We start from the raw sequence: 25436 nt of genomic DNA, 5'->3' as shown, positions 1-25436 counted from the left end.
GGCCTATTTGACCCTTATTCCAAAAAATTATAGTTCTCAATTTTGAACATAGCTTTGCCCCTAAGGTAAATTAAAGAACTAATTTTTTGTTTGTCACCCATTAGACCAAGACATCGATAATGAATATTTCATCAAAAAAATAATTCACAAATCCTATATCAATCCCGAAAGGATTGCTATTTCACAATTGGAACTATGCAAGCAAAAGGTTACAGAGTTGAATTAATAAAAAGACTCCATCAGCCTTATAGACTAGGCATCTTGTATTCCAATAGTAATACATGACAAAATCATACTAAGTAATGTGAGTCCCACTGCTTTATAAGTTAGTCACCTTGTACTATAATCTATAATAGTAGTACATGATGAAAATATACTAAGTATTTTGAGTGTCACTGGTTTTTGAAAAACATCATAGACTTAGTCTTTTCGAGAATACATTGTATAAGTTGTCAAGTATTCCCTACTTGATAATGTGACTAGTCATTGGAAGGAATGTCTTTAAAAAAAAGGAGGTTCGTAGGTTCTAAAATGGATAGTTTATTTAGATGACTCATGAATGAAGTCCTCAACTTCTATCTATAGTCCTATGATACTCTGCCAAATACATTTTACGATCATGTCACAACGTGATGCATGATATAGTTATTTTAAAAGCCATTTGTTTGAAAGTTATAAGTAACTCATCATTCGAGTTATGAGTTTTTTATGATTATGACCTCTCAAAAAGTTGAGAAAATGGATTCTGGAGACTTTCAATGGTCTCATCATCAATGCTTCTGTTTTGCATTTAACCTCCTTATAATTGTTGAGTACCCTTGTGATTGTACTTATTGTGTATGTCTTCCCTATATTATTATATAGGTTATTTTTAGAGGATTGCATATACTTTTGAGTACTTTTTATGTTGTGATACTTTTTAAAATTTAAAGACTCAAATTATTCTAAATTATGGCACGAGCGATTTGGTCATCTTGAGCAAACTATGATGATTCAGATTTATTTAAATGCATATTTTATGAATCATGTGTGGAAAGAAATTTCTAAATTACATGTTTTCTTGTTCCATATATTCAATTTTACATACTACCATTGTTAGTGTTTACTATCTAAACCCCATTTTTGTAATTAACAAATTATTATGGCAATAAATTAGGTTAGGACGTAGTGTTGCTAGTTCGTGAGCTGGCTGAAGATACCAGAGTCGGATTTTAGGCTGTGCAAGCTGGGCTACCGCACAGGGCCCCCAATTTTAGAGGAGCCCCCAATTTTAGAGGTCCATTATTTAATTTTTACATAGTTAGTCAAGAAATAAAAATTAAATTTTTTTCATTTGAATTTAAAAGGTTTTATGAAGAGATGGTGAGAATGTGTATTTATTGTATTTTAACTTGGAGGTCAAAGGTTCAAAACTTGCATGTATTGATTTTCAAAATTGTGATTTGGTAAGGCCACATTTATTTACTAGAACAGGGCCACAAAAACTTAAAATACGACGCTGGAAGATACTTTGGAACAGAACTTGCAACAGTCATGTCCAAAAACTATTCCAGGTGGCTATTTTACAGCCGGATAAGGGAATAACTATTTTGAGGTGATTTACGATATTATCCTTGCTTATTTAATTGAGAGATCCAACGAAAGAGGATCATTCTCTCAATTAATATCTCAAGGGTGAGTGAGTAATTTGTCTTACAAGAAAATATCTAACAAATTACTTTCACCAAAATTCCGAGTATATATATTCTAGAGAGAAGGTAGTTATAGCCGGATAAGGGAATAACTATTTTGAGGTGATTTACGATATTATCCTTGCTTATTTAATTGAGAGATCCAACGAAAGAGGATCATTCTCTCAATTAATATCTCAAGGGTGAGTGAGTAATTTGTCTTACAAGAAAATATCTAACAAATTACTTTCACCAAAATTCCGAGTATATATATTCTAGAGAGAAGGTAGTTATAGAGAGAATGAGAGATGATTACATTTTGACAGAAAAACCTCTCTCTACAAGTTTTACAAGAAATACTTGAAAATATTCTCTCAAGATATTCATTTAGAACCTGGATTTTTATTGATCTTGAAGAGAAGAAACTCAAGTGACTTTATCACTTCAAGGACGGTATTCCATGTTAGCTGTGGTGCAGCGGTGGGAGCGAGATAGCAATGTTAAAGATCTCTGAGTTCGAAATCAATCCATCTATGGTGACTTGTAGATTTGGTACATACAGTTTGGGGTACATCACATATTGGTCAGATTGTTCTCTTACTGTTTGTTTAAACATTTGTTTAGATAGTGGATTGGATTAACCGTTGGTGGTCCCTCATACGTAGGTGTGGTTTGCACCAAAATGGGTTATCAAACCTTGTGTTTATTCACTTTTGCACAATTCATAATGTGACCTAATGTATGATTAAATCGTAATTGAGTTAGTAATCATAATCTGGAGAAACAATTTAATCAAGATAATTCGAGGAACACTTGAACTCTCAGTTGGTATCATAGTTTTTAAATCTACAAATTGATTTCATCCTTAGGGAATGTGGTTAGATTAATGTTTCTTGGATATATTTCTTGATTAATTGTTAGAATTGTGGTGTTCTTGTGAATCTTGGTTGTATTTCTTGGCCCTGTTTTGTTTTGACAAAAAGGAGAGCAATATGCGTCCACCTGAAATGGATGACACATATTACGCTTTCTGGAAAATTAGAATTGAAGTGTATATCCAAGCTCAAGGATCACATGTATTGAGGGTTGTTTGTTATTGGTTGGACACAACCTACTAAACTTGACCAAATAACACTTCTGAGTTGAAGCCTGGGGAGGTATGGATTGAACCAGAACAGACCGCAACGGATTTCAATAATAAAGCGTTGAATTCAATCCTCGGATCTCTCCATAAATCAGTGTTTACACTTGTTGCTGTATTACAGAAGCAAAGAAGACTTGTGAAATCATTTTTTTAATGGAAAAAAACAACATTTGTTTCGTCCAACTAATTATATTTTATGACGTATTCAACTTCATTTTATATACTAGTATTTTTTATGCGCGAAGCGCAAGAAATAAGTGCCCAATATTAATATTTTATATTAAATTTTAAATTTATTTAGATTTTAGATATTTAAATTATTGTAAATAATAATTACTCCTTATAATAATGTAAAACATTTTTATAAATTTGATATTTATATTTAAATGTGTATATATTATTATTATAAAGTGTATATATTATTATTATTGAAGAATATAAGAAAATATGTGGTGGATGCATGCGCATAGTAACAATAGTTGAAAAGATAATGGAAGTTATAAAAGTAGAGGTATGTTTGTCCAAAATATCGCAAATTATGCTGTGCAACCGAATGCACCATGCGCATGGTGCATTCGATGCAAAACGACGTCGTTTTGGTTAAAAAACGCACATCCCACTTAAAGAAGAAATCAGGTTCGATTCCCGGCAATAGCATTTTTTTTATATCCATAAATTCATAACTATATATCCATAAATTCATAACTATATATCCACAGTGAATGAATAAAGTAAAAATCCACAATGAATGAACTAAATATCCACAGTGAATGAATGAAGTAAAAATCCACAATGAATGAACTAAATATCCACAGTAAATAAATGAAGTAAATATCTACAATGAATGAACTAAATATCCATAAATTCATAACTATATATCTAGAAATTCATAACTATATATCCACAGTGAATGAATGAAGTAAATATCTACAATGAATGAAGTAAATATCCACAATGAATGAACTAAATATCCATAAATTCATAACTATATATCCACAAATTCATAACTATATATCCAGAAATTCATAACTATATATCCACAATAATGCTATTGCCGAGAATCGAACCCCTGTATTTTTTTTTTTAAGTGGGACGCGCGTTTTTAGTCAAAACGACGTCGTTTTGCATTGTATGCACCATGCGCATGGTGCATTCGGTTGCACAGCATAACTATTGCCAAAATATTGTATAGTACAACTTTTATAGCATAATGTATCAAAAATCTTAACGGAAAAAACGGACATAAATGAAGGGTATAACCTTCATTCAAATGTAGTCCATCGACTATAATACATGTAACAATTTTAGTCCTTAACTATTAAAATTTTCAAATTTGGTGCATAACTATTCAATTTGTATTACATTTGGTCCTTGACTATTAATATTTCAAGTTAAGTGCATGACTATTTAACTTGTATCACATTTGAACTTGCCGTCAAATTTTTCGATCAAACTTTTGACCAATTATCGGTGACCAACTAATTTATTCAATTTTTATTTTAAAATTATTTTAATAATTTTTAAATTAAAAACCTTAAAAATAAAAAATAATAATATATAATAAAATAATAAAACGACGGCCATCCCACCCCCTCCTCCTTTGTCTCCGAAAGAAAGCGATGGGGTGGCCAACGTTCTCTTTCTCCCCATTCTTCCTTTGTCTCCGCCGAAGACGAAGGAGGGAAAGATAACGCCGGCCACCCTTCCTCCTCCTTCGTCTCTACTAGAGATGAAAGAGGAAGGTGGGAGGAGGGGGGGCATTTTTTTTTTTTAAGTTTTTAAATTTAAAAATTATTAAAATAATTTTTAAAATAAAAATTAAATAAATTAACCGATCACCATGACTTGATCAAAAATTTGATCAAAAAATTTAACAAGACCAAATGTGATACAAGTTGAATAGTCATGCACATAATTTAAAAATGTCAATAGTTAAAAAACCAAATGTGATACAAATTGAATACTCATGCACCTAAAATTTTAATAATTAAGAACTAAAATTAATACATACATTATAGTCGAGGGACTAAAAATGATGTTTTCTCATTGTAAAGATATAGCGTTCATTGTCTGTGGGAGATAGAGTTTCAGTGGTGATTCTTTAATTAAAAACTCTAGCAGCAGCACATACAATAAACTATAAAACGTCCCAAGTTTTATTGTTTACAAATACAGAAGTGATTCACCACATGACAAATCAAGGAAAAATAATACATTTCTATTTGAATCTCAAGTCAAGTCTATTCATCGATGCTAAATGGCTAGAAGATTAAACTCAAAATAAAAACTCTGAAGTTCAGACCGATTGGAAAATAATCCACTCCAACTGGAAGAAAGTTTTAAGCACTAGCCTTCACCAACTCTTTCTCTGTAACTGTAGGCTGTGGCCATAAAGTTGAAATCAACATCAAATTATACACTTTATGCAACATCATGCATGCATGGTACACAAATATTATTTGTATCTCCCGTGTTTATGTATTCTTTGCCCACCCAAAAGAATGATTTGTTAAGTCATATCGCCTCGGCCCTGTTTGGCAAAATAATTAGCCTATAGACTAATTTTGGCTTATTTGACCACTTAGCTTTTTGATTTGGTTAAAAAATCAATATAAGTGTTTGGTTAATTAGCTTTTTGTAACTTCAAAAAGCTGCTCAAAGCAACTTTTTCATTTGGCTTTTTGAGAAAGGAAATTATACCAAACAGCTATCAGCTAACAGCTAATTTACCAAACACCTTTCTACAATCAGCTAATGTTATAACTAGTTTTACCCTCTAATTAACCAAATCAGCTAACGGCTAACAGCCATTTACCAAACAAGGCCATATAATATTTATATGTTGATTATTGAAAATTAAGGTATAAATGTTTAGGCCAACTTCTAGAAAGTTCTTAGAAATGGAAATGCTGATGTAATGGTACTGGATCCTCTTAGGCAGCATGAGCAATCAGAAATTGGCTTATTAGCTAGCTCCTATTTACATATTATTATGTAACACAATTCATTTCTGCACTAACCCCTGTATTGATATTCACATGCAGGATATATGTGCAAATAGAAAGCAATTATAGACGAAAAACTGGTAAATTCTTACAGCAGCTAATTCATCTTCATGCTTTGGAATAAAGGCTGTATCAACTTTCCCATTTCTGAAATCCTGTTAAAAGCATTCGAAGACAAATTTAGAATAAATAACACTGCATATTTTGGATATCACTTAACCAATATATTTATATATACATGTGTGTAAGTGTAAGTGCATTTATATGCTATCAGAATTTCATAATTTGCCCACCTCAATGTCAAGGATAAGTTTATGATAATCAATTGTAGTTGGAACACCTGCAGGCATTAAACACATTATAGATTCAATAACTGGATGGTATATGTGATAGCTCCTACAAATAACTAATTGCATCCAAGCAAGCAGATATATCTATTGTTCCAAAACATGATAGAAGATGACCGACTTCAAGAAATACTGTGTCTATCCGATTTTAGATGATTCAGTTTCTATGTTTGGCTCTAAGTGGCATGTATCACAACCTCCAAGATCTCAAACTAACAAAAAATACCATTTGACAATGTTTTTGTTCCTACTCGAACATAACCAAACAAAAACTGTTATACTCCATATCTTTGTGCAGTCAAAATAGCTCATTCAAAAAGGGAAATAAGTTAATATGGGCGACCAATGGAAAATTGCTGCAAAGAGGAGATGGAAATAACAGTTAAGGGGATGTTTGGTTCATGGAAAATGTTTTCCGAAGGAAAATATTTTTCTTAAAGTGGAGGAAAATGTTGCTTTTTGGTGCTTGGTTCATGGAATTCATTTGCCATTGGAAAATGAATTCCTCAAATTTGAGGAAAACAAAATCCTTGGTTGGACCAAGGATTTTGTTTTCCATGGAAGATGGGAAGAAAAAGTGAGATGGAATGCCTATTTTACCCTTGTTTACTTTTTTTAATTATATTACTTTTATTAATTTGTAGTGGCATATAGGTCTTTATACTTGTTATTCATTACAATTCCAAATCTAACCAAACAATAGAATTAGTATTCCCAGTAATTCTTTTTCCGCCAACCAAACAATGAAATCCATCTTCCTAGTAATTGTTTTTCCATGGAATTTCAATTCCACTTCCCTTAAAATATTTTCCACAAACCAAACGTGCCTTAGGATCTAAGTTATTGAGGCAGGAGATAGAATGAAGTGAAAATAGTCAAAATACCCAATTCCTTCCTTCCATGTTTACCATATAGCTTGATTAGCATGTAGACATTCACAATGTGGATCCCCTAACCTGCCCACCCAATGCTAGAGCTTCCTCTTCATGATAATCCAAATCCAAATCCAAACCCAATCCCAATATATAAATCCCCACACTGGCTACACAAAACACTCCACCAATTTTCTAAATTTAACAAATAAAAGAAAACATCAGATACTGTGGGTCTTACCTGTAATAATAGTGTCATCAAGTGCTCTTTTCATGCGTGCAATAGCCCTCTCACGGGTTGGGGCCCATACAATAAGCTGAAAAAACAAGTTATAAGGCTACTTAATCAATTTTCTTTTTCGCTTATCAAAGAATATAGACAATTAAACCATGAACATAACTATGCACACATTGGAGCAGAATGCCCTTCAAATATAGAAGTACACTAAACAGACCAAACCAAATCTGTTCATATCATTCTCTGGCCAGAGCAATGTTCTAAAATGAAATCAAACTTCAGCAATACAATATAGAAAAACATTTATGTTTAGATGAAAGGCTATAACATGAGGATCAACCAGAGAGATCTCAAAAAAGGCAAAAGAAATACTATTGCACAAGCAGCAAAAGATTATCATTAAATAGGACACACCTTTCCAAGTAGGGAATCATAACTTGGCGGAACCACATAATCAGGATAAACATGGCTATCCATGCGCACAAATGGACCTCCAGCTGGCAAATATGCAGTTATTCTCCCTATTTACAAAAAAAGGAAGAGTTTAATCCATGTGACAATTTTTACTCGTCCACTGCATTGTCTGACTTCTATTAAATATAAGGAAACACTATGAACCACATGCACAGAAATGATAGACTTCAGATACAATACTAGAGAACTCATACAAAAGCAAGCAAGCAAACAACAGAATTCAGACACACCTGGCCCAGGTCTGAAATTTTTGAAAGCATCTTCTGCATTAATCCGGCATTCAATTGAATGACCTCTTAGCACAATATCCTCCTGCACGCAGGAGACGGAAACAACAGATAATGAGCAAATGGAATATGGTTCACTTCCCAAAACTCATAATGTCATAGTTCATTACCTGGTTGTAGCGAAGTTTTTCTCCCATAGCAACACGGATCTGTTCTTCTATTAGATCAACAGAGGAAATCATTTCTGTAACCGGATGCTCTACCTAAGATGTTCGCCCAAGTGACATGATTACTAAATATTATAGAATTCCTCCATCCCCACAGATGGACAACAAGATAAATAAACAAGTATTTCACAATGGAGAATGTGTACTATTTGGGGATGTAAAATAGACACTGAGCTTCAAGCTTCACCTGAATTCTAGTATTCATCTCCATAAAGTAAAAAGATCCTCTTTCATCCAGAAGGAACTCAATAGTACCAACACCTATGTAACCTATAGATGCAGCTGCTGCAACTGCTGCATCACCCATAGCCTTCCGCAGCTCTGGTGTCAATGCAGGGGAAGGTGCTTCTTCCAGCAACTTCTGGTTTCTTCTCTGCAAAGGGGGAAAAACCATTTCAATTGCTTGATTACCAAACAATCAATACTATAACCAACCTTCCTGACAAACTTAATCTCGCCATTAATACAACAAAAACCTATAGAGACAGTACTTTTCTTTTGGACTTAAGAAAACAGATAAAAACTTATCCCCCGGAAGTTGATATGAATAAAAACAATCCAGTTGTAGAGGACAAGGATCTAGAAGTCCTTCACTAGATGATATATATAAGAAACATAAACAAACACTGATTTGCTGAGAAGAAGAGGATATCAGGTGCACCTGAATGACAGTATTTTGGTCAAAATAATATTCTCTCATTTATCATTTATCATTTATAAGAAAATATTGAAACAAATATTACTTCATTGTAGTTAATTTTTATTTTGAATAATCAAGAATAATAAATAAAACAGGATTATTGAACCCTCTAGCCCCATGAATCTTCGAATCATAGAAATGATTGGCTGATACTCTTCAATGCGATAATTTTCACCGTAGAAAATGATACTAGTGCACATAATAATCCAAGGAGAACAGAGTGCAATTGTAATTGTAATTGTAATAATCCAACAAATGCATCAAGCATCATTGGTTATTTCAGAGAGTGTAATTCCAAATGGCATGGTAATGAGAATAGAGAAAATAGAATAAGCCAATAGGAAAAGGAAAAAACAAAAAACAAAAAACAAAAAAAAAAACAAAACAAAACAAAACAAAAACAAAATATTTCAGTGTTAAATGTTTACCTGAATACTACAATCACGCTCCCCAAAGTGTACTACATTGCCATACTTGTCTGCCAAAACCTGAACACAACATCAAAGCTTTGAATTATAAAGTCATAGGATGCACATTCAACTTTAAGAATATTGACAGGAAATATTATGTCCCTGATAATTGTTACAACTGCAGGGGAAAATTTATTACAGTTGTAATTACAAGAATTTAGAGAGTTTAAACCTAATTTCTTTGGACATTTATATAAAAAGGGCAGGGCAGTGGCTGATACAAGGGACAAGGGCACTGGTTTCTAGCTAAAATTATTTACAATATGTTAGCAACTCTTAGATAGTATGCAATTATGACTAAATATATAGGATTTTGAGAAAAACATTGATTAATAATAGCAAAAGGAGAACAATCCAGGTCAAGTACCAAATACCAATAAATAAATTGAAAATGAAAATAATCCAGTTCTTCTGGATTTTCTTTCTAGTATATTGAACCATTAATGTCATCACATGATGCATTTTTAATGTCCATTATCAAATCTTAGTATAATAAGAAGAAAGATCTTTTCCCAAAATTTTATAATAAGGTACAGAGCTTGTGTTGTAAAACTGTAGCATGAAAAGCAGCTATTCCAAGCTAACTACTACTACTTCATAACTTATACCAGGCATTCTTGCATGGCTTGCAGCTGTGTAAGATCTCATGCAGTAATTTCCACCATTCACAGCAAATCAGTTATAAAATAAGAATCTCAGTTTTTTCTACAAAGATTTCACACAATAGTCTAGTGACCTCAATTTAAAAAGGAACAGATTATGTTGCTCCACTCTCACCATTGTGTATTTATGTAATCACTAAAATATAAGGAAAACATTGATCAATTTGAAGCCATTTTATGAACTTAAGAGATTAATCACGTCATATATTTCTGACAGTTCAGAATACCTGAAATTCAATATGCCTAGGATTTTGGATGTACTTCTCCAGATAAACACCGTCATTTCCAAATGCAGCTGCAGCCTCACTCTTAGCTTGCTGTCAAAACAAAAAGAGTCTAGTTTTAAGAAATATTTCATAGTTTAAGGTGGAAGCAGAATTCAGTAAGACAGAAGAAGAAATGAGCACCATAGCATGTGTTTGCAAGGGAATATTTTAAATTGCATAAATGATCCAAGAAAATGTAGTAATGAAATTGAACTAGTATTAAAAGAAATACTATATAAAACAATGGTTCATTCTAAGTGGATAAAAAAGTGGTTATTTCTAAGAGAATACCTTATAAGATAATTTCAGAAATTTTCTTCAATGAATTACCAAAAATCCAGAAGTTCTGGGGTTCAGGTTACCTAGAGCTAAATATATTATATATGCACCAATTTCCTAAGATGCTCCATGCAACAATATAATGATATATGAATATATGAGTATCCATAGGGTTATGATAAACACACCTGTAATAACTTCACAAACTCATCAGGTTCTTTAGCAAGACGCATTCCACGCCCACCACCACCAGCAGTTGCCTTCAAAACATAGTATTCATGAGTTGCAGTTGCAATTTCTATAAAAATATATTCTGGCTACAACCAAGACTATTTCAGTTCTTTTCAATCTAATTTATTCTCGCAAGATTTAGTATTGCACCACTTATGGTCTGCTGCAAGCTATTCTCATTGACTCTATATTCATACTTGTCTTCATAAACTTTACTAATATAGTATGAGGTCTGTTAGAAATTTCAGAAACTATGCAAAAAAAAAAAAAAAATACCAAGTAATGAGAACTTTTTCAGCATGTAAAGATGTGGTCGTACAACTACACAGTATCTTCAAGAATTACACCAAATTTAAATAAACTTAGTTGGCTTAAGGACTTGATTGCATTCCCCATTAAGCAGGAAGAGATAATTCAAGAAGAAAATCACCTTAATCATAACAGGGTAACCAATCTCATCAGCAAGCTTCACCGCTTCTTCAGTGCTCTGAAATCATGATAATATATAATTATTTATGGCAATACCAGGAAAAAGAGTTAAGAAGATAGAAAACATAATATTATATGTTAAGGCTAGTATAGTATAAAAGATTTGGTATGAATAATACCTGTAACAATCCATCACTTCCTGGTACGGTTGGGACACCAGCATTTTTCATTGTCTCTCTAGCAGTTGACTTATCACCCATGACTCTTATACTGTCTGGCTGCAAATTTCAAAATAAGAAATTCAAACCATAGTCCAAGGAAATTTTCTCTATGTGCGTATACATACAACTGCATGTCTGTTCCATAGTTGATGTTATCTCCACTAATATCATAACCAATGTCTTCCTTTTGATTTTGGGGTTTGGTGGTTATGATAGAATGGGCATTTGAACAACATATTTTGATTGAATCCACAAAACTTACATTTGGCCCAATAAAGTTGATTCCATGTTCTTTGCACATCTCGACAAAAAGGGCATTCTCAGAAAGGAAACCATACCCTGGATGCAGCATTGTGCATCCACGGCTTACAGCAGCAGATAAGACATTTTGGATCAACAAGTACCTGAAAAATAGCAAAGAGAGTTACAAATGTCACAATAAAATAATATATACAGTAACATCAACATATTAGCTTCCAGTTCCATCAGAAAATAAGAAATTCATCAATTAGGCAAGAAACCATAAAACCAAACAGCTGATGACATTATGCCTGAGTGATGGTTGTAGAATTACTGCAAATACAAAAAATTTAAGCTAGATTCTGTAAAAAGGATAACGTTGGCATATTAGTAGAACTTTAACATAATTGAATGCAGAAACTATTGCAGTTACTGGACTCACACTTGTAGGTCATTACATAATCAATTTTACAGATGTGGTACATGAAAATAAAGCTTGTTGAAGGGATTTTTTTTGTTGCTTCATTGCTTAGCTTATCTTGTAAGCTAACTATTTCCTTATGACAGAAAGTCCCTCATTTGCAATAACGGGTCTAAATACAAAATAAATAGGGGAATTGAAGGCCAATTTACGCATTCCATATCTTTATAGTTGTAATCCTAAATTATAATAGACTTGGTTTAAAATTTTCCAAAAGAGAAACGGAATTATTTAACTACTTCAAATTAATTCAAATATTCATACAATTCATATACACAGCAACAAGAAATCAAAGAATAGAGTACCGGTATCAAAAAACGGAATGGGAAATCAACTTCAAAAAAGAGATAATGTAGAAAAATAATTGAAGCCTTAATATACAAGATAACAGCTTCAACTCTTAATCATCTACAAACTAGAAACAGCAAAAGCCATAGTTCTATTTCAGCTTCATTTTACTTGATATGACAACTGACGTTACATCATGAGAAGGCAAAAAAGAATCTTTGCCATGGATATTAACTAGGCTTTGTCATTTTACTTGACATGAGTACATGACAACTGCATCATATGACATTTACGATGGCCACGAAGGAAGAGGAACAAACACAAGAAACAAAAAATGCAATAAGTCTATTAATTACTTACGATTGATTACTAGGAGCTTCACCAATGCAAACAGCCTCATCTGCAAGCTTCACATGAAGGGCATCTTTGTCTATGGTTGAGTAAACTGCAACACAAGGAATCCCCATTTCATGAGCAGTCCGAATCACACGAACTGCAATTTCCCCTCTGTTTGCCACCAAGATTTTACCAGCCTGACATACTGCACCAAGAGCTCCACCATATTTGCTAGATTTAGGACTAACTCTAGATGCTTGAAGCCTCTGTCGTGGAAAGTTTATCCTCTTTCCTACCGTAAAGCTACACTGAGAGCTACTAATACTAGTTCTCCCAATGAGTAAACCCTATCATAGAATAAGGAACAAAAAGATAAAGCAGATTGATATCATGACTAAACTTAGGAAACAGTAAAAAGTGATGACGTTGTTGCACAATACTACGGGAATTAATTCAAATTTTTGTGAGTATGTCAGACACCGTGAAGTGTGCAAGAATCAAAATTATCAAAGAGACCAATCATTTTCGGATAAGCTAACAAGTTAAAAAGAAAACAGAAAGAAAACAAAAAATAACTAATATAGCAGTAATCACGGGCACAATTGCTCATTGATGGGCATGATTTTGGAAGTAAGCACTTCATCAACTTAATACATGCCAAAGCTTCTAATTTTAAAACAGTAGATTATTAATCAGTTTGGAAGTAAGCACTAACTTCAACTAGATACACATAAAGCAGCTTCCACTATACACAAATTAGATAAACACAGACTGTAAACAGGCTAAAACAGATTTTCCACATATCCAAGTCCAAGTTTGCTATCAAGATAACAACTTGGAGACTCCAAAGAATCAAAACAATACCATGTATATCTATATCTCAAAAGAAAGAGCTCAAACTATTGAGCATTAACAAAATGCAGTAGTGAATTCTTATAGACGCAGTAAACCTACTGGGCGAAAAGGCGAGGAGGAGATAGATTTGGTGCAAAAGCTAGTCGCGGCGGCAGATTCCATTCTCTCTGATCACTGCAAAACAAACAAAACAAAATAAACTTCCAACAAAATCAATAATCAATTAAAATGAGGGCTAAAAAGCATTCCCCGCGGAAGCATAAGCCATAAAGATAACATTTTGAACAGAGAAAAACGAAATTCAAAAACGGAAAAGGATACATTGGATCTAAGATTGGAGCGTTGATACCTGCGGAATGCGTGCACGCGAGAGTGAGAGAGAAAGAGAGGGGAGAGGAGATTTGAAGGAAGGAGCTGTCGATGAATACGAGGGAGCGGCGAGTTGAATACTCCGCCAGAGCTGTTGTGAGAGATATGACTACTAGCTGTGTAGTTAACTAGCTAAGCTCAAATTTTTCTTTTATTTTTATTTTTTGTAGAAATTATGATATCTGGAAATTCAAAAATACAAGTATACAACTTATATCAAACAACTTACAAGTTTATTTATTTTCTAGTTATAAACATGCTAAAAGATAATAACAAAATTATATTATTCTTCCAAAAGGTTGAACCCCAACCCTAAGGGAACAAAATTATATTATTGAAATAATGAACAAAGACATAAATCTTATAACTATTAAAAAATGAAATTTTGATCATTTTATGATAAGAAAGATTATTGTATCTCATAAATTTTTAAATACTGCATTGAATTTAGTAGATATTGTGTTCCAAAATAATTATAATTTTTGCAAGTGAAAATCACTTTTTCTTATAACTAATATTTTCACCATATGTGCATTGTAAGGGATGAATTTATTATAATTTTTAAGAATAACTAATATTTTCACTGTGTGATGCACGGAATGAATTTGTTATAATATATTAATTAATAATATATGGATTGATATACAATTATTTAAATTATAACATCAAATACTCCGTATTATATAGTGCAATTGAAGATATGATTTTGATCGTTTATATTTGTTGATGTTATCATTGCTTGAATTCGAGTAAGTAATTGCTCAAATTAATAGTAAATGTGTAGATGTACGCATGCGGTGTTGTAACTTTAGAGATTTTTATATATCATTGTTTAGGATTTTTATAAATTGAGGAAATGTGCTCGTTCTTTAGCAACTTAGTTATAGTAATCAATTGCTATCCTGATTCATTTGTATAAAGGATATATTTTGTCTACATATATAGCAATTTTGTCATTTTGAAAGAAAAAAAAATGAAAACATAATATCATCGATTGTATGTACACATTATTGAAAACCTCTTTGTAGACGATATTGGTAGTCGCAACACAATCTTGTCCATCCTTGTCTAGAGCTAACACATTCAGTCCATCAGGATGGGTGACTCGGGAGAAAGTAACGTATAATTGTCAGTGATTAAAGACCGGTTTTTTTAGTAATAACCCAACGTGAGTTAGTGTTTGACCATGGCTTTTGTCGATAATCATGGCATATGCAAGCATCAACGAGAATTGTTTATGCTGGAACTTGAAGGGCAATCTCGTATAAAAAGGAGTGAGAGACATTCGGGGGATAGGAACTTTTGTTCCTTCATGTGTCCCATTAACTATTCTTGCTTCGACGATGTAATCTACCAATCTTGTGATGATGAGTCGCATCCCGTTACAAAGACCAAGAGAGTGGTCTATGTTCCACAATAACATAACAGGTGCACCGACCTTTAATGTCAATGAATGATTATGAAGACCAGACAACCTCAAACTATTTAAGAATTCAAGAGTGTGTACTTCTAATTGATTTTTACTGTCTGATTCTGCCTTACACAAAGAGTCACAACTTAAATATATTCGTCATTCTGCAGTATTCATGTCTCACATGTACTAATTAATTTGATCAACGACATCTAAAGTCGGCGAGAGGATCGCTCGGCCTTCTAGTTGCGACTCATCAAGCATGTCATATCTCGAGCTTGGGAATGTCCTTTCCACTATAGTTGCTATGGGATTGTGTCCACACTTCAACAAAAAATGTGACGGAATATCGATCTCAAATGAACCGCCGTTTACAACCCTTGCAATCTCATCTCCGATGTCTGCAATCCATTTTGAAAACCAATTAACTGTCTGTCTATCTTCCTCTGAAGTTAAGATCCGTAGCCTCAAGTTCTTGGTGAGCCTTAATACCTTGCAAATTGTCCACATGTATGAAGAATTAATATTTGCTCCGACAACTACTGGTTTTGTTACTTTCGGAATAACATGTAGGATCTGCTTAAAATCGCTGCCCAAAACTATTGTCTTTCCACCAAAAGTCTTTTCAACACTACCCAATAAGGGGAACCTCAATAGATCCCTCATGAATTTGTCCAAAGCCTCAAAATAGTGTTTGTGAGTCATCAATGCTTCATCCCATATTATCAATTTGCTCCTTATTATAAGCTCAGCAAGGTCACTGTCTTGCAATATATTGCACATGAGATGGAATATTCGTTCAAGGAGAGTGGTATAGCAAATCTGGAATGCGCCGTCTTCGTTCAAGGAGAGTGGTACGAGCGGTGAAGCGAGAAGAGATGGAAGCAAATATTGTTGACATGGAGACGCCCAACTCAGGTAATGAACACGAACTGATAATCCCTATTATAGGTTGGTAACTGAGTGAAATTGTATCAAGATTGATGAATGCATATGGTATAGAATTGTAATGGTGGGGGAATACTTAGGTTTTTGAGGTTGTGCATGCTTTTGAGCTTTGAATTAAAGATTAGGATCAGTTTAGAAGCCAAATCTGATCGAGACAGTAGGACATTTACTGGAGGGTACAAATAATGAATATAATATCATTGCACACACAATTCGAATTTCACAGCTCCGTGCTACTTTCTCAAGATTTCACAACTTCGTGCTACTTTCCTCCTTTTCTATGCTCCGATAGAACTACAATTTGGATTTCACAACTCCGTGCTACTTTCCCTTCTCCAAGACTTTATAACTCCGTGTGACAATCTCCTTCCTACACTCCCGTATGGACTTCACTTGTTTGTAGAAAAACAAGTTTTCTTGCTTCCAACTTTGAGACTCTGTTGATGATTTTCAATATGCAGCAAACCACTTGTGTATTTTCTCACTTTTGTTCGTATTTCTTGCTCTCTAATTCTTGGTTCTTGAAAACTCTGCTTCAATCTTCAAATCTTCATCCTTATATAGCTGGTTTTGAGAATTTGCTCGTTGAAAAAGAGCATCTCAAATTTGAATTCTTGTATCTTTTTGTCAGAGATCTTATCTTATCTTATGGTAATGTGCCGTTTGAGCTCCAAGTTCATGCAAATGGTAGAAGTCATGGTGAGATTTGAACATGAGTCATTGGGTATAATATTTTAGGTATCTTCCAATCCGTCTATACGATCATTTGGTAATATCTCCATTATTCTTTGATATACTTCTTGTGACACCCCGTAAATCCGAATTCTATTTAGGGATTAATTAAGTAATTAATCCTAATCTAATTGACAATTTATTCTTTAAATTCCTGAAAATTCAATTGTGGGGGACTAGTAATTGACTAGTCAACCCAAGTCAATGAGTTGTACTCTAAGCTTTGTGAATAGTTCCCTTGTTCCCTTACACTTTTCCATCTTAGTAAGGGTAATAAAGACATTTCACCTCATGATTGTATTCCAAGCTAACCTAGAGTTGCCTTTCATTCTTTCCCTTACACTCTCAAAACAAAAGCTCCTCCTTCTCTCTAGAAATTTAGCTAGCTTCTCCTTCAAGCTAAGTTTGGGCATTCCAAGATCTTCTAAGTTTGTCTCCAAGATTCCACCTTTCCTACTCTTGAGCATCTAGGAGGGTAAGATCTATGGTCCTTTTGTGTTTTTAGTGATTTCTAAAGTATCTTTTTCTAAAGATGAAATCTTTATGGTCTTTTGGTGTGTTCTTGAAGTTGGGGTTGAAGGAGAGCCTTATTAGGAGCTTGAAAAGGTGTATTAAGTGAAGGTTTAGGCTACAAGAGGTAACCCATGCTTTACAAAATATATTTTCATTACCTATATGATGATTTCTTGGATTCTACTTGTGATTTTGCTATGAAATGTGAGTGTTGATGCATTATCTTGTGAAAATGCATATATAGAGCTTATTATTAGGGTTCATGTATGTCATTGCTTGGCTATTCCTTTGATTCAAGTCATATTGTTGTATTTTGTGAGATTTTTGGTGTTTTGGACTTGAATTTGAGCTTGGTGTTGAAAATCCCCGAAGGGATTATCTTGGTACAGGACGTGTACCCGCGGGCGGAACGACGGGTAGGGGTCCACCCGCCGCCCCACCTGCGGGGTACAAGGCCTTGGGAAGGTGGTTCCCGCGGGCGAAACCACGGGTGGGGGTCTACCCGTGGCCCCACCCGCGGGGTACTGTGACACCCCGTAATCCAAATTCAATTAAGGATTAATTAAGTAATTAATCCTAATCCAATTGATAATTTAATTCCTTAAATTCCTGAAAATTCAATAGTCGGGGACTAGTAATTGACTAGTCAACCCAAAGTCAAGTGTTGTACCTAAAGCTTTGTAAGTAGTTCCCTTGTACCCTTACACCTCTTCATTTTAGTAAGGTTAATCAAGACATTTCACCTTATGTTAGTAATGCAATCTAACCTAGAAGACACCCCTCATTCTTTCCCCTAACACTTTCCAAACTTGAGCTCCTCCTTCTCTCTAAAAGTTAGATAGCTTTTCTTCCAAGCCAAGTTGGAGTTTTACCCAATCTTCAAAGTTTGTCTCCAAGATTCCACATTTCCTACCTTTGAGCATCTAGGAGGGTAAGATCTATGTTTATCTTGTGTTTTTAGTGTTTTCTAAGGTGTCTTTCCTTAAAGATAGAATCTTTATGATCTTTTGGTGTGTTCTTGAAGTGGGTGTGGAAGGTGAACCCTATTAGGAGCTTGGTGAAGTGTTAAGTGAAGGTTTTTGTCTACAAGAGGTAACCCATGCTTTACAAAATCTATTTTGCTTACCTATATGATGATTTATTGGATTCTACATGTGATTTTGCTATGAAATGTGAGTGTTGATGCATTGTCTTGTGAAAATGCATATCTAGAGCTTGTTATTAGGTTTCATGTATGCCATTGCTTGGCTATTCCTTTGATTCAAGTCATTTTGTTGTATTTGGTGAGATTTGGCATGTTGTGGACTTGAATTTGAGCTTGGAGTTGAAAATCCCCGAAGGAATTGTTTTTGGTACAGGGTGTGTACCCGCGGGCGGAACGGCGGGCAGGGCACCACCCGCGGGGTACAAGGCCTCGTGGGAGTGGTTCCCGCGGGCGGAACCACGGGTGGAGGTCCACCCGTGGCTCCACCCGCGGGTACGTTATATGGTGTTGGTTGGGGATTTGTTCTCCGTGATTCTTTTGACTCGATATTTGGTCTTTTGACTTCCCGATGTTCTTTTGTGGAACTATTTGAGCATCTTCTTGATGTTTCGTATGTCTAGAACTATATGGTAGGAATCCATGCAGGTTTTGGTGTCTTGAATCGTGCTAAGTGTTCAACCTTGTGATTCATTGAACCGTGATGAGTCTTGTGTGTTCTTTGGAACCATGTTTGGTTTACCCGTTTGATAAGCATGATAGTTCGGTGTTTAAATGATAGCATGTGTGTTGTTTGTACTTTCCTATGGGTGGATGATGACTTGTGTTAATCATCATTGTTGTTGGATTGTGATCCATTCCTTGATTGAGTATGGTTTAATATCTTCGTTGTGATCCGTTGATTGATTCCTGTTGTGGTGTGGTGTGTGTGGTTGTACCTGGATTGCACGATTAATGGTATGGGACATTAGTCACCAAGGTACGGCAGTGGTCCTCGTGGTGGCCATGACGCGATTATGGAGTTTGTGACCTGAGTGATGGGCTCACGTATTTCTTAGGAGGCATGTGTTGCCATGTGTGTGATCGATACCCTCGTGTACTATGAATCGGTGGTCTTGTTGGTGGTTGTTGGTGGGGGACGACGGTCCCAGGAGGGAAAAGGTTGGACTTGGATGTACAGGGGTCCTAGAGGTAATTGCTGGAACTAGACATAAGGTTGGGGGTAGCCATAAGGTTGGAACCGGGCATAAGGAAGGCATCTCAATTCGTGATGGGTGATGTCACGAAGGCTTGTGTAGCCGTTGTTGTGTATTTCTCTATTTGTGACATGTGTAGTCACAAAGGCAATGTGTTGCCAATGGTTGCGTCCTTATTCTCTTGTGTTATGCATGTCGGGTGTTAATCTACTGTGTGATGGTAGATTATGCCTTGAGCCATTCTTGTAAGTCATTATTGCTTCTTGTCGTATTGGGATGTGTCCCCTTATCTTTATTGTGAGTGCATAGAGTCTTGTGTTGATCTCTATCTTGGCTTTTGAAATTGATATATACTATATCCCGTTTCGCAAATGATTTTGTATACATATAAACTATCTACATATGATATTTCACATGTATTGGTGGGTTACCTGCATCATTCGTTGACCGGGCGTCGTCCCATATATACATCTGTGTTTCTTTCAGGTGCTGATTAGATGAGGGCGCGGTCTAGAAGCTGTTAGAATAGATCCCCTTTTCTTTATGATGGTTTGGGCCTGCGTGCCTTTGTTTAGACTTAGACGTTATGTCGTTGACTTTCACTACAAGAAAAATCGCGAATCGCGATGGACTATATTCCGTCGCCATTTAGCGACCGAAATTGCGACCGAATACATTCCGTTGCAAAATGGCGATGGAAAAGGCGACAGAATTAAATTCCGTCGCGAATCTTGGCGCAAAGATAAATAAAGCCCGCGAAATATTGGCGGCAAAATATTCATGACCGAATTTACGATGGAACTAATTTCCGTCGCCCATTTTGCGACGAAAAAGGCGACCGATGTTCGTTCCGTCGCGAAAGCGCGACGGAAATTGCGACCGACTTGTTTTCGTAGTTAAATGAATTAAATTTTGATATATTGACTCAATATTACGACGAAAATTGCGACCGTCTGGATTCCGTCGCAATATTTTTGTTAAATTTTATTTTTTCTTCTAAGTTAAACGGTGGCCTTTTTAATATGAAACTAAAATTAAAATTAAATAAAACATTATTATAGTTTACGCTAGGGTGAGCAAAAATACCAAAAAATTGATAACGCTACGGGTGAGCCAATTGAAAACCGCGGTCACCAAATAACCGAAGTTATTTATATGTATATATTAATATATTAATTAATAATATTAATATATTATAAATTATATTATATATAATAATTATATAATTATAGAAAAACCTTTACCCTTGAGCTCTGTCTCCCTGTCTCTCATTCTCTCAAATCCGCCGAACGCCCAAACCCTAGTCCAGCCACGCAATCGCCCTCGCAAGTCGCAACTCCACCGGCGAGCCGCGCAGCGCCGCAGCCCTCTCCGGCGACTCGGCGAGAGAGGAGTCGCAGGCTCGAAGCCCTCCACTCCGCGTCTCCGCCTGTCCCCCAGCCCCCAGGTGCCAGCCCTCTCTCCACTTCTCCAGTCTTCATAGTTCACAGTTTCACAGAGCCCTTCGTAGCCTCAGCGGCTCAGCATCTCTATCAAAGGGTAAGTTACTATCCAATTTTTTGTTGACTTTGAACTTTGAAGTCTTTGATAAATCAAGGTCTCAGATTTTGCAATTTTTCTCCGGACTCCAAAATCCAAATTCCATAAATCTAAGTCTCAGACTCCAAAATTTAACAATCTATTCAAGGTAATTTTTAATTTTTGTTTACTTTAAATTTTATATTAAAATATAAATTGTGTGATTGGATTGTACTGTGAATCTTGGTAGTATATCAGTATATGTGGTCTGTGGAAGTGGAAGTATTTCCAAATGAAATAGTATATGTGGTATGTGTAAAATTATCAGTATATGAGGTATTTGTGGTGTATGGTCTCACTGGTCTGTGTTCATCAGTTCATGACTTCATGTGTTGTACTGTGACTATATATTTCAGCAAACACATTGAGTATCTTATGGTAGTATAAACTATAAAACTTTAAAGAAGTGACTTTAATTATAGTATATTCACTATATATACACTGTGACTTTAAGTTATAGTATATTCACTATGTATATTAAGAAATGAAATAGTATAGTAAGTATAAAATTATAAACTGTGTATTTCATAATTCATATAGAGTTTAAGTTATTTACCGTTACATTATTTCAATTTTTAATTTTATTACTTTAAGTTATTCACTGTGTATTTCATAATTCATATGGAATTGTTTATGTTTTTTTATCTTAGAAAAATCACTAAGCTAGTTGGTTATGTGTGCCTGGAAGGAGATTTCTTACTCTCTAGGACTAGAAAATATCACTCAAGCTACATATAAAAATATATGCATGATACAAGCTGGATATTGTTGCACTGTTGCAGTAAACACAGTAGGAATGGATAGATTCCCAAATTTAATTGTAAAATATTTTTAGTTATATTCATTTTAATTTCAAACTTATAAATTCAGGTTGATGAAATTTTGTTGACAGATCTTGTCACATCAATTCATGAGACTTGGTTCTGTGCAAGATGCTTGAACACTTCTAAACCTGCTGGTGAAGGTGTGATTATCATGCAAACAGTGGCATTCCTCTTGGCTGGACTGTAAGCATTTGATATATTTTGGGTATTTCTATCAAATGTGTAGTATGAAGTCATGATGGCACTTTGTTGGTTGTAAGTTGAAAGCAACAAACAATGTTGGAAGTAAGTGTGGGGTTAGGGGAGAGCTGGAGAGGCAGGTTTGGAAGAAAAAACATTCGGCCTATAGTATGATATTGGAGAGAACTAAGTACATGTGTGAAAGAGAGACGAGTCACCATATTTGGAAAGCTCCAAGGGTGTGGTCTCTATCTCTTTTCTCTAGAAGTACCATGGGACAGTAATCCTTGCTAATAATGTGCTAAGAATCAGTTAGACATTTATTTGTTCTGAATAATTAATTAATTGAATTGGTGACCGTGGCTCCTCATTCAACCATCTAAGTGTGTAAATAGTAGGTTGCTTTCACTATTCACTTATTTGTTGCGTCAACTGATTACTTATGCATTTTCTATGATATATATAAAGTGTTTTAGTTCAATGGGTGGCCCATAGGTATATAACTGAATCAAACAGAACCTGAATAGAGAGATGAGATAATGTAAAGTATTGTCATATTAAAATCTATTTCATTTTAAATCAAATTTTTTTTGACAGATGTTTTGGTCAGTTTTGGTTTATTTACATTGAAAAAAAATATGCTTATTGAGTTTGAGCTTTCCCATTGATTCAATAAAGAACTACTTTTCTCATGGCTTTAGATAGTTAAGGTAATGTACTATCTGGACATCAAGGGCTTACCATTTCATTGGTAAATGATGTTGAAACAGAGCAAATTGTCCTTGACGAAAAAGCTGGGTCATGCAAAGGAAGAATGAGTTCTGTTGTGCAAATGAGGGGTTCAATTCCTCTTTTATGGTCACAAGAAGCTTCAAGATTTAGTCCAAAACCAGATATAATTTGTAAGAACTATTGCATCTGTTTGGTTTTTACCATTACTTTATAATATTCTTCTTATTTTTCTGAGTTGTGTGCTATGCTGCTGAATCCAGTACAAAGATATGATCCAACTTATGAGGCAACAAAGATGCATTTTGAAGACCTGGCAAGGAGATATGGAAACCCCATCATTTTACTTAATCTAATAAAGATTAGTGTCTAAAGCTTATCTTAATTCTTATCGGTCGGTTATTGACCGTAATCGACTGATGCTCACCCCTAGTTGACGCTATAGTACTATGAAACCTATATGGTCTGTCTTCACAAGTGTGTTGTTTGGGGCAGAACTGTAAAATTCACCATTCTGTGGTTGGACTTAGATCATGCATATCAGAGGGAGCAATTATACATTAATGACGGGAGCAGATTACTATGAGGTAATCATCCATGTAGATACTGAATGCATGCATTCCTGTTGGGCTAAAATTGGCTTTTGGGCAGGATGTGATATTTTATTAGTTCATGATCTAATGGATATCATACTCTTGATTGTTTCAAATCATTAACAGTGAAAATGTTCAAGAAGCAGCTAGGGAAACTGAAGGATATTTCACTAAAAGTGGAATCGTCACAATCATCAAGGATGCATTGATTCCCAGTGGAATCATCATGTAGAAGTATTTGAAAATCATGTGTACATGATTACTGTAGTGTAGCCGTTAGAGAGACTAATGATGCATCTTGTTAAACCTTTTGTTTTAGTTTTGAAATTTTAAATAATAAAGAATTATTGTCATCTCTATGCTGCTTTTTTCCCAGCTTAAGGCGTTTAATTGCTATGATTGAGATATAGGAAAATAAGATATTTTAAAAACATTCATTACTATTTAAAATAATTCAAAAACGTGATGGAATTGCGATGGAATATAAAATTTGCGACGGAATATTTGTTGCAAATGATTCGATGGGAAACATTTTTGTTGCGAAATGGGCGACGGAATTGGCGACGGAAAAGATAATATGGCGACGGAATATTCGATTCAGAAATAACGACGGAAACAGTTCCGTTGCGAAATGGGCGACGCGATCACGACGGAATACTTCCGTCGCCAAATGGCGACGGAAATATTCCGTCGCTAAGTTCGTCGCCAAATGGCGACAGAAATATTCCGTCGCTAAATCCGTCGCCAAAAGTTGCGATGGAATTATTCCGTCGTCTATCAAAATACGACTAGGCGATAGACGACGGAATAAATTCCGTCGCGAAACGCGATTCGTGACGGAATATTGCCCATTCGCGACGGAAAAATTCCGTCGCAATTCGCCATTTTTCTTGTAGTGTTTGGTTTTGAGATTGATAGATTATGTTGCAGATGTTTACGCCTGTGCGTTCATCGTTGTGTGAGCGTGGCATGACACTCTACGTTTTCTATCTATTTCATATCTAGTCTTCCGCTGTGTATGTTTTATGGTTAGTTTATCTGCATGTTTTAGGTTTAACTTGGTATGAAAATAAGGGGTGTTACAGGTAGGGGTGAGCAAAATAACCGGACCGACCGAAAAACCGACGATCGAAAACCGAACCACCCGAATATTTCAGTTTCGGTTTCGGTTATTGAGGTAAAAAAAAATCGGTTATTTCGGTTTTTCGATCGGTTATCGGTTTTTTCAAGAGAAAACCGAAAACCGACCGAAAAACCAAAGATTAATCTAGTTAGATATGCATTTAAATGTACACAGTCCAACATAAATCACATTATTAATCTAGCAATTAAGTTTTGCATGAGCTGTTAGTCTGTTATCATACAGCACGTACGTTATACTTATGTATGCATCAAATGGTGCATAAGTATGATGAACACTTTTATGAAAAAGAAGAAGAAGAAAGGATTAGGTAAAAAATGGAAGGTGGGGTTGATCCCTAACATAATAAGCCGTGTTCTATTAAAAGACAAAGAAATTTGATTTTCATTATGTTTCGTTTTTTCATTTTTACTCGAGCTTTTTATTTTTAGACTTGATGCTTGTTAGGGAGGGATAAACTTTCATTAATAAGCTGTGTTTTATTTCATTATGCTTGTTGACTCATCAGAATATCCTTCTTCTAGATACCATATGAAACTTTGGTCATAAATTATACACTACAAATAAATAATTTAGTT

General features: G+C 34.8%; 1 protein-coding gene and 1 long non-coding RNA gene across 5 annotated transcripts; one reads left to right on the top strand and one right to left on the bottom strand.

Moving 5' to 3' along the window:
- Positions 1 to 4914: 4914 nt before the first annotated feature.
- Positions 4915 to 14172, bottom strand: LOC109159593 (biotin carboxylase 2, chloroplastic). The gene is made up of 17 exons (XM_019307703.1): positions 14012 to 14172; positions 13762 to 13836; positions 12832 to 13154; positions 11725 to 11866; positions 11421 to 11519; positions 11243 to 11299; positions 10770 to 10841; positions 10264 to 10353; positions 9333 to 9392; positions 8392 to 8577; positions 8148 to 8240; positions 7981 to 8062; positions 7691 to 7797; positions 7280 to 7355; positions 6113 to 6159; positions 5912 to 5974; positions 4915 to 5195 (listed from the first exon to the last, which is right to left on the bottom strand). Exons 2-17 carry the CDS (start codon positions 13822 to 13824, stop codon positions 5154 to 5156), a joined length of 1602 nt encoding a protein of 533 aa, XP_019163248.1. The 5' UTR covers positions 13825 to 13836; positions 14012 to 14172; the 3' UTR covers positions 4915 to 5153.
- Positions 14173 to 21079: 6907 nt separating this feature from the next.
- LOC109159557 lies at positions 21080 to 24092 on the top strand. 4 transcript variants are annotated; one of them, XR_002050595.1, is made up of 5 exons: positions 21080 to 21352; positions 22284 to 22398; positions 23166 to 23297; positions 23388 to 23711; positions 23844 to 24092. It is a non-coding gene; the product is annotated as an uncharacterized LOC109159557 (long non-coding RNA). The 4 variants fall into 4 exon arrangements; XR_002050596.1 differs by having other exon boundaries at positions 22262 to 22398; XR_002050597.1 differs by lacking the exon at positions 21080 to 21352 and adding an exon at positions 21468 to 21500.
- The last annotated feature ends 1344 nt before the right edge of the window (positions 24093 to 25436 follow it).

The sequence above is a fragment of the Ipomoea nil genome, unplaced genomic scaffold (genome assembly GCF_001879475.1).
Source record: "Ipomoea nil cultivar Tokyo-kokei standard unplaced genomic scaffold, Asagao_1.1 scaffold2833, whole genome shotgun sequence".
NCBI classification, from domain to species: domain Eukaryota; kingdom Viridiplantae; phylum Streptophyta; class Magnoliopsida; order Solanales; family Convolvulaceae; genus Ipomoea; species Ipomoea nil.
This window is presented reverse-complemented; position numbering and strand designations above follow the sequence as displayed.

Excerpts from the sequence above, each read along its gene's own strand:
- LOC109159593 (XM_019307703.1), bottom strand. The coding sequence starts at position 13,824 with ATGGAATCTGCCGCCGCGACTAGCTTTTGCACCAAATCTATCTCCTCC. Across the intron at positions 13,155-13,761 it reads CCTCCTCGCCTTTTCGCCCA|GGTTTACTCATTGGGAGAAC; the intron begins GTAGGTTTACTG and ends ATTCTATGATAG. Across the intron at positions 7,798-7,980 it reads AAATTTCAGACCTGGGCCAG|GGAGAATAACTGCATATTTG; the intron begins GTGTGTCTGAAT and ends TTTTGTAAATAG.